The sequence below is a fragment of the Echeneis naucrates genome, chromosome 3 (genome assembly GCF_900963305.1).
Source record: "Echeneis naucrates chromosome 3, fEcheNa1.1, whole genome shotgun sequence".
NCBI classification, from domain to species: Eukaryota; Metazoa; Chordata; class Actinopteri; order Carangiformes; family Echeneidae; genus Echeneis; species Echeneis naucrates.
In genome coordinates, this window is record NC_042513.1 from 4767694 (window position 1) to 4780010 (window position 12317).

Below are 12317 nucleotides of genomic sequence, written 5' to 3' on the forward strand. Positions count from 1 at the left end.
GTTCAGGGAGGTTGGCTATAGTCCCATGGACCTTAAACTTCTGAATAATATGTGCAACTGTAGTGACAGGAACATCAAGCTACTTGGAGATGGTCTTATAGCCTTTAACTGTAACATACTTCTATAATTTTCTCATATCCTCATCCAGAACTCTCCTTAGCTTTCTCTGATCCACGTTGGGTGTGGTGCACACCATGATGCCAAACAGCACAGCGACTGCTTTTCACCCTTTAAATAGGCAGAGTGACTGAATTCAACATTGAAGACACCTGTGATGCTAATTACAGGACACACCATAGATGCGATAATCACTCTCTCCTTTCTTTGGTGACTTTCTTGCTAATTCCACATATGTTCACATGTTCACAAATCAGTTACTTTAGCTTAGCAGTTAGTTACTTTTTTTCCACTTTCTCATTTGACCATGATTTTTGTGTCACCAAATAAGCTTGATTATAAGATTGAGATGTTTATTCCAACTTATGCAATATCTTCATCTTCAACACACAGCTCCAGTCACCCATCAGAGTCTGCGCCCATCTATGCAGTAGGCCTCAGTGTAGATAGGCTATTACTGATTATGTAAACTTTCTATTTACAGTTGGTCAGTGTCAGTTTATTCTGACGTGTGCAATTTTCTTATTTTTCACCTTCAAAAGCAAAATAGTTAGCCTTTATATTTTATGTAATCATAGTCTCTGAATTTTCAGATGATATTTTTGTACTGAGCAGAAGAGACATTAAAACATCTTTTCATGTTTTCCCTGCAGTCCTAAATTGAGCTAAATTTTAGATTTTGTCAACACTGGGACACATGGCAGTTTGGGGCATGTTGTCTCAATGATTTTGGGACAAGCTGTATACAGAACATTGTGAGGGAAATCTGAACTGAGACCCCAAATGCCCAGTTTTCTTAAGACATATGTGGCTCCTGACTGATTCCTTCACATGGTCTTTGAAGGTCTCATTTGTGAACAGATAGTCATGAAGTGGCATTGTCCCGTGAGGTCATTAACATGGCCACAGGACAGGAAGGCTCATCTGAACCCCCCCCCCAGGAAAACGATGGACAAAGGACTGGGTTAACCCTAACCCTAACACTCCCCAGATGTTACATGCATTAAACTAAACTCAAGTCACAGGGTAATTGTCCGACTCTAACCCACCTGGAGGAAATAACTCTGTCCCTACTAAGCTGACTAGTTAGATACGACTTGTTGCTTGCTTGTAACTGTTTTGTTTGTAATCTGCATTGTGTTTTGTTTAATTTTTGTTCGTATTGAATCTTTAAGGTTGTCCATATTTAGCACGTTCATTCTCTCACCTGGGAAATAGAAAATTGCCACCCCAAGCATACGCAGGAAACACTGTGATTTTGTGATATTTTGAATAAGGAAAGAAAGGAAGGAAACAAGTCGTTGAATGAAGGTAGAACAAAATAGAAGAATTGATCATTGATGAGCATCAATTTTAACCAAGCCATCAAACAGCCAGTGTGTGCAGTGTGTGAGGTGCAGCAACGATGCTTGCACTTCAGGCAATTTCAGGCTATTTGCCTGAACGGCATGGCAATGGTGGGGCAAGATGTCACAAGTGCACGAACTGCATTTAACTGTCTACAACTTTGTACTAAAATAAGATATGAAGATGTATTGGATATAAAATATGTGCCCAAGACTTTTTCTCTCATTTGGTATGGCATTTACACCATGATGATGTATTGAGGCCAATCAATATAAGGAAGAGTAAAACGTGTGACAACATAATCCGCTCGCCCCTACATTATCACCAAAATATATTGATACTAGAAATATTGATCATCGTAAAAATGCTAAATATTTGATCTGAAAATGGGTTCACACCTAAGTCGTACTCTTCATGCTTTAACATAGACAACTAAAGCAGATAACAGAGAAGCAGGTGTGATGTATTCCTGAAAATGAACGCCTTAGCGCTGCCTTTACACAAAAGAGCATGTGTACACACTGGACATGTTCGTTCTTGAGAAAATGATCTCATTCAAGCTCTCCACAGCAAGATATGAGCATGTTTTGTACATGATAGCCCACAAAGGCAACACACATTTAAATTGTATCCCTTGCTGATAGTGTCTGTCCTTCTCGTAATGATAAATTAAAGTGTGCAGACCAACAATCATACAACTGAAAGACAGTCAAGGTCTAGCCCATGTTGTAAACCGTGTTTCAACAACATTAATTCACCTCAATCAGTTTTCACAACTGTCTCTCTTCTATGAATATACAAGATTCCAATTTATGACTGTGTGTCCTTCATGACACTCAAAGCCAGGTGCATCCCCATCAATATCAGCAAAAAGAGGGAAAAAATTAAACCTTCTCAAAATATATACTTTAGGAGTGCATTGATTTAATATACTGCCATAAGCCCTTGCTCCTACACTCGACATGCAATTTGGAAATAAATTGACTGATTTAGATAGAGGCACAGGGAGGAGTGAGGAAAAAAACCTGGCGTAAACCTGGCCCACTACTATTGAGTAAGGTGACATTGCGCAACAAATCACTTGCATGAATAGAGAAAGAAAACGATTTCTATTTCTGAAAAGTAATTTTGTTTGGGCAAGGTGCGTTGATTGCCATGTATGTGAATCTATTCCTCACTCGAGTCGAGGAGCACGAACATTTTATAAAAGTCAATGTTATATTTTGCTGTTAGCATAATAATCAGAAAGGCCAGACTTTCATCCAAAGAAAAACAGAATCTCATTTATTGCAAGTACATAATAGAGGGCCAACTGCAACAGCCTATCTCTCCCGTGCTTTGTGTACTGCTGTGCAGGAGCAGAAACAGTTGACTTTTGCAGCAGCAGAGTCCATTGTGTTTTAATTGAGCCCAATGAAGAATAATTAAGTAATTAAAGGCTTGATAAGAGAAAGGCATAGTAAACAGATAAAAGACAAGTGCTAGTATTAACAATATGGTATACTGCAGAGTAAATTGGACATGCCACCAGTATGGCATCACTAAAAGAAGACAAATCTTCAAAAGCACTACCCAAAATGGGCCTTCAGTCTGAATGTCATTTCTTAAAAGAGCTTGTGGCTGTGAATATGCACATGGTCAGATTTAAAATTTAATACTTCCCAGCTGGATTTTTGGAATGGGAGTGCACTGTGATTTTCAACACTCTGACATTAGCGGGTTTTATTTTTTGAGTAATTGCACAGCTTGATGTGTACTCAGGGGTTTCCATGAGAACGATGAAAGTCTTATTTCAACAATGCTGCAATTATGGGGAAATATGGAAATACATTTTGAGCCAGTTCACAGTTGAGTTGACTGGAATAATAGGAATAGAAAACAGAAACAGGAAGCAAGGGCGAAAATAGCAATTCGAGACTCAACCATCTTTAAAATACCAGCCTATTATGAAAAAGAGTTCTTATAATTTATAAATAAAATCTGTAATATCCTTTATGTGTCAAATACTGCAGCACATCCTTACTTACTAACTTACTTTAAAGTGATTCACAGTGCCAAAATTTCACAAATAGTGGTATCAGCTTTATTCAACATACAGCAATCATAATCTGTATTGGCATCATGTGCTGGTTAGAAGTGATAATCTATAATCCATTCATCCGAAGAGGGTACACAAATGCATATTTGTTTCCTAGGATTAAAAGCTTATAGAGGGAGTATGGCATGGCCAATGTTGTCCATCTGTGCCAGCTATGGCAGAATTTTTCAGCTGTATTGTGGATACAAGTTTGTAAAATATAAAAGCACTATCCCAAATACTTCAACAGAACTAAATACTGACTTTATTCTTCCAATTTTCACCTTAACAATCTGTCATGTAATAACAATTTCACTATCCAGTAGATTTGATTTAGAAGTGATGTTGAAATTGTTACTTGATACCCCTGCCTGGTGCTTGACAAACAAAGCTGTCATAGGAAGATCACAAGTTCATAGATTGAAAGGGTCTCCAACCATTGTTCGACTGAAATAAAACCTACGTTTCTGCACAAATAGCATGCCAGTCATAACACTAAAGAACCTTCTTTAAAAAAAACACTACATATTATGAGTACTGCTATTGTTTGATTAATTGATTAATTGGCATGTATTGTAGTTGTCATACATATCAATTTGCAAATGTTTTATTTGTTTTACTACACACACATGGCTTCTAATTTAAAATTTATTATCATATCATATTTACCAGCAGATTGACAAAGGACTGCAAATGTACATATAAAAACAGTTTCATTTATAATATCCACTCTGTAACAATGGCTTGCTATATCTTGACATTCTTCACTTAGTTTAAATCTCCTCTTGGTGTCTGTCTATAAGCACTACTTGGACTTTCAATACACTTGAGAGGGATAAAATAAGACTTATTCCCTGTGATGCCCTGCAGGTTTCTATTGAGAAGGCCTTGGTAAGGTTTTTTCCACCTGATAATTTTTTGCACTTCAGTCAGTGGCGTGCTCTTTATAGACTGTAAAGACTCATATTCTTCTGTAATACATGCTGACCTCTTTACAAAACCCTCTATTCAACCCCAAAGTTCATGGTGATGTAGAAGTAATCAACTACCAGCATATCACGCATTAAAAAGCTTCCCTGTCAACTGTATTTAATCAGGCCAAAGCCAAAATCACAGTAAGTGAATGAAGTGTTGTTCACGGAAGTGTCTCAATTTCTTCTGCGCATGCACCATGGACAAAAGTAGCAGATTTGACCAACAACAAACACACATACCTGGGGGTGTAATTTGAGCTGTGTTACCCTATTTACTAGAAGGAATTCATTTATCAACCATCCAGTGGGATAGTTGTTTGGCCTACATTGGAGCTTTATTTCACTTGTTGAATAGGAAAAGGAAGTTAGCAGTTGGGCATGCCCTCACAGTAACTCAGAGTTGTAGTTACATAGAGGAAACTGCTGTTTGACATATGTTCAGACCAAAGACTTTCAGGAAAGGAGTATAAAACTCTAGGGATGCAGAGGCACAGATTCCACTGGAGTCCCAGACAACAGACAGCCAAATAACCACCTCTTAATAACAATTTCATTAGCACATGCCTCCTCACCATGAAACAGTCAAAGCCTTTGTGGCCAGTTGCAATTTTTTACCATATAAATCTAACAAGGAACAGAAGAACCTTAAAACCATTTCCTTGAGGTGTAAATGATGATTTGGAAAATTGGTTTTATTTGCATCTAACCACGGCTAATTTGAAAACATCCACTTCTGAATGCCTCAGAGGTGGTTATAATGACAGTCAAATTCCTGCGGGTTTTGAGAATTGCATAATAGGTGAGGCTGCATATCATCTACATAATAGAGAACACTGATGGTATGCCAATGAAATGGAGTAAAGACAACATAAACGCAACTGGATGTAGGTGTGACCCCTGGAAAACTCTAGGGAGCACCCTAAAGGTGAAGAATGTCAACATAATTGAAGTGCTATTAACTATTTTCAAAAAAAGGTGACTGACATGTACACCCACAGCTATCGAAGGATTGCATATGACAGCTGAACCAAATACAGTACTATAGTCAATACATTTGACAAAATGCTGCCTCATAACATTTAAATAGTCATGTAATTAAGTCTGATCAGAATTAATAAAATTGTATTATTCATATGAGCAATCTACAATAAAGATTCTCTAAAATATGGCAAGAAAGGAGATATTTGTTTAAATAGTTCAGGGGATGTTGGCTTTTTATCCATCACTCCACAAGTAAAGGGATAGCATAGGCAGATATTAGTTTAAATCAGCTTGTTGCACTTAATTCTTTGTACTTAAATCCCAAAAACCAGGTAAATATGTTACCATCTGAAAAGGCACAACACTATCAATACAAATAAGCACACTTAGTAAACATAAAAAAATAATGGTAAGCCATACAACTGGCAGTGATGTGTGGAGTCAGTGATCACTGGATGGTAAAATAGAGTAACATGAAGTACTTTGTATATGGGTCAACCTTAACAAGTAAACAACAAAGCTAAAAATATAGACATAGCACTGAAACTATTTATCACTTTAATTGAATAAGAAGTACTTCATACAAGTTTTATAAAGTTTTGGTGACCTTGTTACTCCGCTTGGCCTACAGTAGTCTTAGTACTTAGTGTAGAAGTGCTGCTTATTATTTCAGCTGTTTTTTAGACTTTTGTTTGTTTGTTTTGAGTGACTTACGGATTGATGTGTAAGTCGACTTGTATTTTACTGGTAAAGGCAAAACCCAGAAGACCTAAATAATCTTAAATTTATATAAATAACATCACTTATTTATCCGGTCAGCATAAGGTTAACAAATTGATCACAATATCAAAAACCTTTGGTCACCTGACAAATATTCTGTGAAAATGTGAGAAAAAGTGATTTTTCATCCCAGCGCTGGTCCTTCCTAATAGGTTCCCCATGTCCCACTTACATGACCTTTGTGCCTGCTGCTTTAGACTGGAGTGTTGCACTTGTGAAATACTTTAAAATATAGTGACAAATTGTTGGGAAAAATACCTACTATGTAAAACTTAATATAGCCTTGCTTTTGTTTCCAATCTTTATTTAGAAATTCTTTAAAAGCAGCAAAACACCATAACCTTTAACGAGAATAATCAATGGAACACAATTTACCCTAACCATCTTTTGGAGCTAATATGTTTATGATAATTACTTCCAATAACTGTTCTGTTCATAAGTTTGAGCTCATTTGATTGTTTGTTTTTCACTTTAAACTGATTTTCACATCCCATATTCCAGTGTGAACAATGAAACTCAAATTTTCTTTAAATACCGGTTAGTATACTAACTGAAAAAAATATGATAATAATGTTCCAAATTTAAGATAATAATAATAATAATAATGAGACCCCTACAACCATCTTAGTTTGATAACATCTAACTGCATGCATCTGCGTGCCAGGTGAGCTAAAAATGTGAGAAGGGAAAAAACAGTAAGACACCAGATCCTAAACTTATTAGCCAAATCTATTCAACACTATAAAGTACACTGTAAGCTACTTGGCTGTTTGGGCTGAGAAGGTAGTGCAAGGCTTCTTTAACTGAGCCTGCACTGCCATCTGCCGGTGTGCAGTGTGAAACACACCACACAGACAACCATCGCAGTGGGTGGGATAGGAGGTCGTGTGCTGCATTCAAATGCACATTGCAAATATCTAAGCTATAAATGCAAGTTGCGCATTCAAAGCCTTTCCCTGGAAATTATGAATTGACCCTGGCTTCTTTCCATTTTCAGTTTATCCCAATCAGGGTTGCAGCATCTCCTTCAAATCAAAAACCAAAATATGACAGTATGACAGTTCAGAGGAGAAAACCATCTATTAATAAACACCAAATCTAGATAAATTCAACAACAACACACACAGACAACACCTTTACAGCTCCTGAGTTAGTTTTTTCTTTTTAGTTGACCACTTTTTACAAACCGAAGACAACTAGCCAGTTTAAGCTGTCAAGAAGTCAGAGACTGGATCCTCATAGGTGAACCAGTAAAACACTCGACAGAGCCAGACAAACATTTTTTAATATAGCCGACATAACACACAGTGGGACAGTAAAATAGCTTTCCTTTAAGTGGTGTCTGGGCAGTTCTTGGCCCTGACTCATCTTCCAGCTTCCGTTTGTTGTGCCATTAACCTGAAATAATGATAATAAAAAAGTTCATCTATTTTAGAGGTAAAATTTGGATCTTGATGCACCACCTGGGGTTAAAGGTCCACCTTGATTTATGTATGTGAACATATGCACAAAATGTGGTACAGTAACACACAAAGGCAATCGACTTGATCATAGATCACATTAAATAAATTCTGGGAAGATTTCATCCAAACAGAAAGCTTTTGTTTTCATTCATTTTTGTAGCCAAATAAATAATTATGAAGACACGTATTTGTGATGGAGTTGGCAGTAGCAGAAAGATGTGTTTTCATTGATTGTATTTCTAAAGTGTTTGGCTCTCGTGCAAAAAGCAAAAGTGGTGATTTGACGCTGATTGTGAGAGTCAGCCTTGAAAGCATCGGCATCTCTCTGCTACCTTTGGCTGTTGTAGGTTTTGCTGTTTTTGAACTCCAGACTCTTGCAGAATAATGATAATAACTGGGCGAGTGGATTGCGCCTTCAGTGATTTATACTTAATATTTCAAATCTCACTTGAACGCATCTGGTCTAATCTAGTCTAATCTGGGCTCAAACGTCAGTAGATGAGAGATGGCATCTGTGCACACTATCTCTACTGCTCAAGTGAAATAAATGCGTGGCTGTTATTTTCTGAGACAAAATGTCTATAACAACTTGCCAGAAGGTTACTCTTATATCATGCTCTGTTCTCTGTGTTTCTCTTTTCCTGCCCAGAATGCTGTTACCCAGAGGAAAAAAGGAGATGGAGCATCCTGAAGGTAAAGCGGTTTATCAGATCATCATTCATTCATCTCCATCCTGTTCCATGTCTTTTTTTCTTTCCAGCATCATCACTATTGGAGTTGGTTCCAGCTGCTCCTCTGACAATACAGTACATAGTGCACAAGGCCTGTGGCCTTGTCTGCACATGTTCATGATAATATTTAACAGCATAATTATTATGATTGCAGTCACACCATGGGGGTATTTGTTGGAATTTTAATCATGTCCACAAGCATTCGTATGCATTTTATGTTAAGGATTAAGCATTAATACTGTAAAGATGAAGTGATTGAAGGGTTGTGTTATTATTCATATGAGATACTTTCAATAACATTTCATCTATTGATAAATCGCTTCTTGCTTCTTCATGTTTTCCTATTCCCTGTAAGAGTTTTCTTTGGGCTATCTTGTGACCAAAAAAGACTTGCTCAAAAGGGCATTGTCTGGAAAACTCAGTTTGTTTTTATTGTTTGATTGAGTAAAATGCTTATTTACATATTGCTGTGAAACAAAGATGCTTTTTATTTAACATCACTGTAGTCCAATGAAAACTAACAAAAATATTCCTATGGTAATAGTGTCATAAGTGTTTTCCCCACAGGTTTCATGCTTTAAAGTACATCTGCCAACAAATTGTACTTATGGGCAGTATTTGTATGCATGTACACTGATTATTTCCGCCTCTGCCTGGCATGTTTTGAATACACAACAGAGATTTTGTCTCTTTTAGTTGGACCTGGGTTCTACCCTCCTGTGATGCACCAGCTGTCAGTGCCAGAGGACTCAGATCAGTGGGATGTGGACCCTTCATACTCCATGACCCACAGTACAGAGGTCATGGCCAAAGTAAAAGGCATCGGACGAGGCAAAAAATACAACTTGATGGCTCAAGTGATCCCAATATATGGCTTTGGGATCCTTCTTTATATTCTCTATATCATTTACAAGGTGATTCGATTTTGTGATGATAAGATGCTGCATTTCATGAATATATTTATAAAAAAGGTAACCTGCAGCTTTGCACTACACTAAAGTTATGTCACACGATACAATGTCATGTAAATACAGCAAGAACATACCTTATGATCTTTGGATGTAGTTTCCAATTTAAACACTTTGAGGTGCAGTGTTTTTTTTATAAATAACTAATGCTGATGATTTCAATGTTCATAGCTAACATGTAAGGGGAAGACCACTAAATCGGGAAACAACCAACCAGTAACCATGGGTAACTTGGAGAGTAAGATTAGTGAGTACCTTGTGTACTATAATACAAAATACGAATATGCATTTGAAACATAATTCCAACAATATTTGTACTTGTATGTGTCCCTTTTGAAAGAAATTTACACGCCTATATATAATAGGTTAATATTCTGTTGAAAAGTGTATCATATTTTGATTTTAAAGAGTTATTTCTCTTTTACATCTCACAGCAACAGATTATTGTGAGTTTGTCAGGCTGCAGGAGAGACTGCTACAAACAGAAAAGATGATGGAGAGGATTACAGTTGCAAAGGGGCGTGGATCCGGGAGGTAGAAGATATATTTTTTCCTCCTAACACACTACTTACTACTACACTGCACATAGGACAGGAGATCCTGGTGTAAATCAGGATAGACCTGGCATGGAAATGAAAATCTCAAAAATAAAGGAAAGCATATTCAAAGGACATTTTAATAAACAGCCACTGCTGCTGCTGCTTTAATGAAAAAAGCTTGAGGTCATATTATATGTTGTTTTGAAGTAATTCGAAGTAATTCAATGTATAAAAAAATGGAAACAGGTTTTTATCTTTTTATCTTTATCAGTCACAATTATTTGATTGACTTCAAAAGAATCAAAAACGCTACTTCAAGTGTAAAAATGAAGTTCATTCATTGTACTGTCATCTACTCTTACCTGCGTATCTGTACTGCTCTCCAGTGGCAGAAGGAGGAAGAGTAAATCTTCTTCATCAACATCAAAGAAAGAAGAGAAATTACTCAGGCAACTTCGCCAGATCACGCATCTGATGCAAGAGGGTCGGTTGGAAGGAGCATCTCCAGAGATTGAGGCTGAAGAGGTCCCTTATGGCGTCGATTGGGAAGGTAGATGCCGAAAGCTCCTAATGAAATTTCTGTGATATATTCTGAAAAATGTGTTGCCTGTGCGGTAACAGATTTTGGCCTCAAAGCAATCATATGCATTTATCATCATACACATTAATGAAAAGAAGCTGTTTCTATCATTTATATGTCTGTCTTTATACACCAATGCAGGCTACCCAGAGGAGACGTACCCAGAATATGATGATTCCTATGACAGATCTGAATTTGACAAAATTATACGAGAGGAACCCTGCATGCAGCCCACTGCTGAGGCCCTGGCAGAGAGAATGGAGCAAGAGGAGGAAGATGTCATGGCAAGAAAGCTATCCATAGTGCAGGAAGAGGATGAGGAGGAAGATGAGGATGAGGGTGATGGAGAAGAAGATGAAGATGAGGAGGAGGATGAAGAGGAAGAGGAAGAAGAGGAAGATGCAGAGGAAGTAATAGAAGATGAAGACAAAGATGAGGAGGAGGAGGAGGAGGAGGAAGAGGCTGAGAAAAAGCAGTTGCTCAGTCCTCATTCACCTCACCTTTCTGCAGAAAGACAGCAGGAGAGAGTTGGTTTGGAGGTGAGCAAAGAGCTACAATATCAGAATGGAGGAAAGAAGCAAATAAGCTTCAGTGACCACAAAGATGTCTTCCACTACCCTAAAGAGGACACTTGTGAGGATGAGGGGGAGGAGGAAGAGGAGAAGGAGGATGAGGTGGAGGAAGAGGATGATGAGGGAACAGAGGTGGAGGAAGAGGAAGCTGATGAAGATGATCCAGTGATGGAGGCAGAGAGCCTGCAGTTCGCCTGTGAAGGTGGGCCAAACCCAGAGAAAGAGGCAGAGGAGGATGAAGAAGGGTATCTGTTCATGTCAGCACTTGTAGAGGGTGATGTTGGCGTGAATGCAGACATGCCTAAAGTTGGGGTTAGTGGGCTGAGGATGCGGAACAGGAGGGAAACATGATGGACTTCTCCTTTATTTAATGGGGAGTTTGTAACCACCAACTCCATGTCCCTCACATTGTACAGAGTTTATGACTAATCCTTATGTTTTTGAGATATTGGGCACATGCTAAATAGAAACATACCACAGTAAAGATCCAGTATGCACAAAAAAAGTAACATTTTATCAGTTCAAACTGTCTTTCTCATTCACATTCCTCCCGTGTATTTTTTCTAGAAAAACAGATTTGGATCATTAGCTGTTGTTGTTCCTTACAGTGACAGAGACTGTTACTATTTTAAAGGTCCTGCTTGTCCTCTGTCCACACCAGTTCCCCCCGTGACAACTCAGAATGTAACCTGTAAGAGAAGTCTATGTAATTCTTGTTTCTCAAATTTTTATACGTATCTGTGGATAGAAACAGTGTGTTAGTGTTCAATCCAATCAAATTAGCCAACTTTTTCTGGTTGTGAGTGACAGAGTAAAAAGAAGATAATGAAGGATATACACAAACAGGGGGACATCCAGACAAATGAAGAGACTGAAACGGAATCTCACTGGAACAGAGACATTGATGAGTGGATACAATAGCAAGATCAAGCTGCCGAAATTCCCATGGTTAGTGTTCTCTCTCTGGTCTACGAAGCAGAAAGCATCATCAAGGAAACAAGGCCAAACAACTGATCATGGAAAACGTGCCCAAGTAGCCCAAATATCCACAGCTAAACAATTACAGTGTGTCAATCTCTGTGGACAAGCAAAACATATTATTATTGTATATATCCATATATTCATGTAAGCTTTTTGGCTACTTTTCAAAAAAAAAAACCAAACCATTGTTTTTTGACTTCTAATAAA

General features: G+C 37.8%; 1 protein-coding gene across 1 annotated transcript; it reads left to right on the forward strand.

Moving 5' to 3' along the window:
- The first annotated feature begins 8314 nt into the window (after positions 1–8314).
- Positions 8315–11480, forward strand: ric3a (RIC3 acetylcholine receptor chaperone a). Its single transcript, XM_029498475.1, has 7 exons — positions 8315–8432; positions 9167–9384; positions 9610–9676; positions 9873–9972; positions 10364–10527; positions 10699–10835; positions 10872–11480. Exons 1-7 carry the CDS (start codon positions 8315–8317, stop codon positions 11478–11480), a joined length of 1413 nt encoding a protein of 470 aa, XP_029354335.1.
- Positions 11481–12317: the final 837 nt, after the last annotated feature.

What these genes read in the sequence shown, in the direction of transcription:
- ric3a (XM_029498475.1), top strand. Translation starts at nt 8,315, where the DNA reads ATGTCTATAACAACTTGCCAGAAGGTTACTCTTATATCATGCTCTGTT. An exon ending in TTCTCTATATCATTTACAAG is followed by an intron (nt 9,385 to 9,609) that starts GTGATTCGATTT and finishes CAATGTTCATAG; the next exon opens with CTAACATGTAAGGGGAAGAC. An exon ending in AAGGGGCGTGGATCCGGGAG is followed by an intron (nt 9,973 to 10,363) that starts GTAGAAGATATA and finishes ACTGCTCTCCAG; the next exon opens with TGGCAGAAGGAGGAAGAGTA.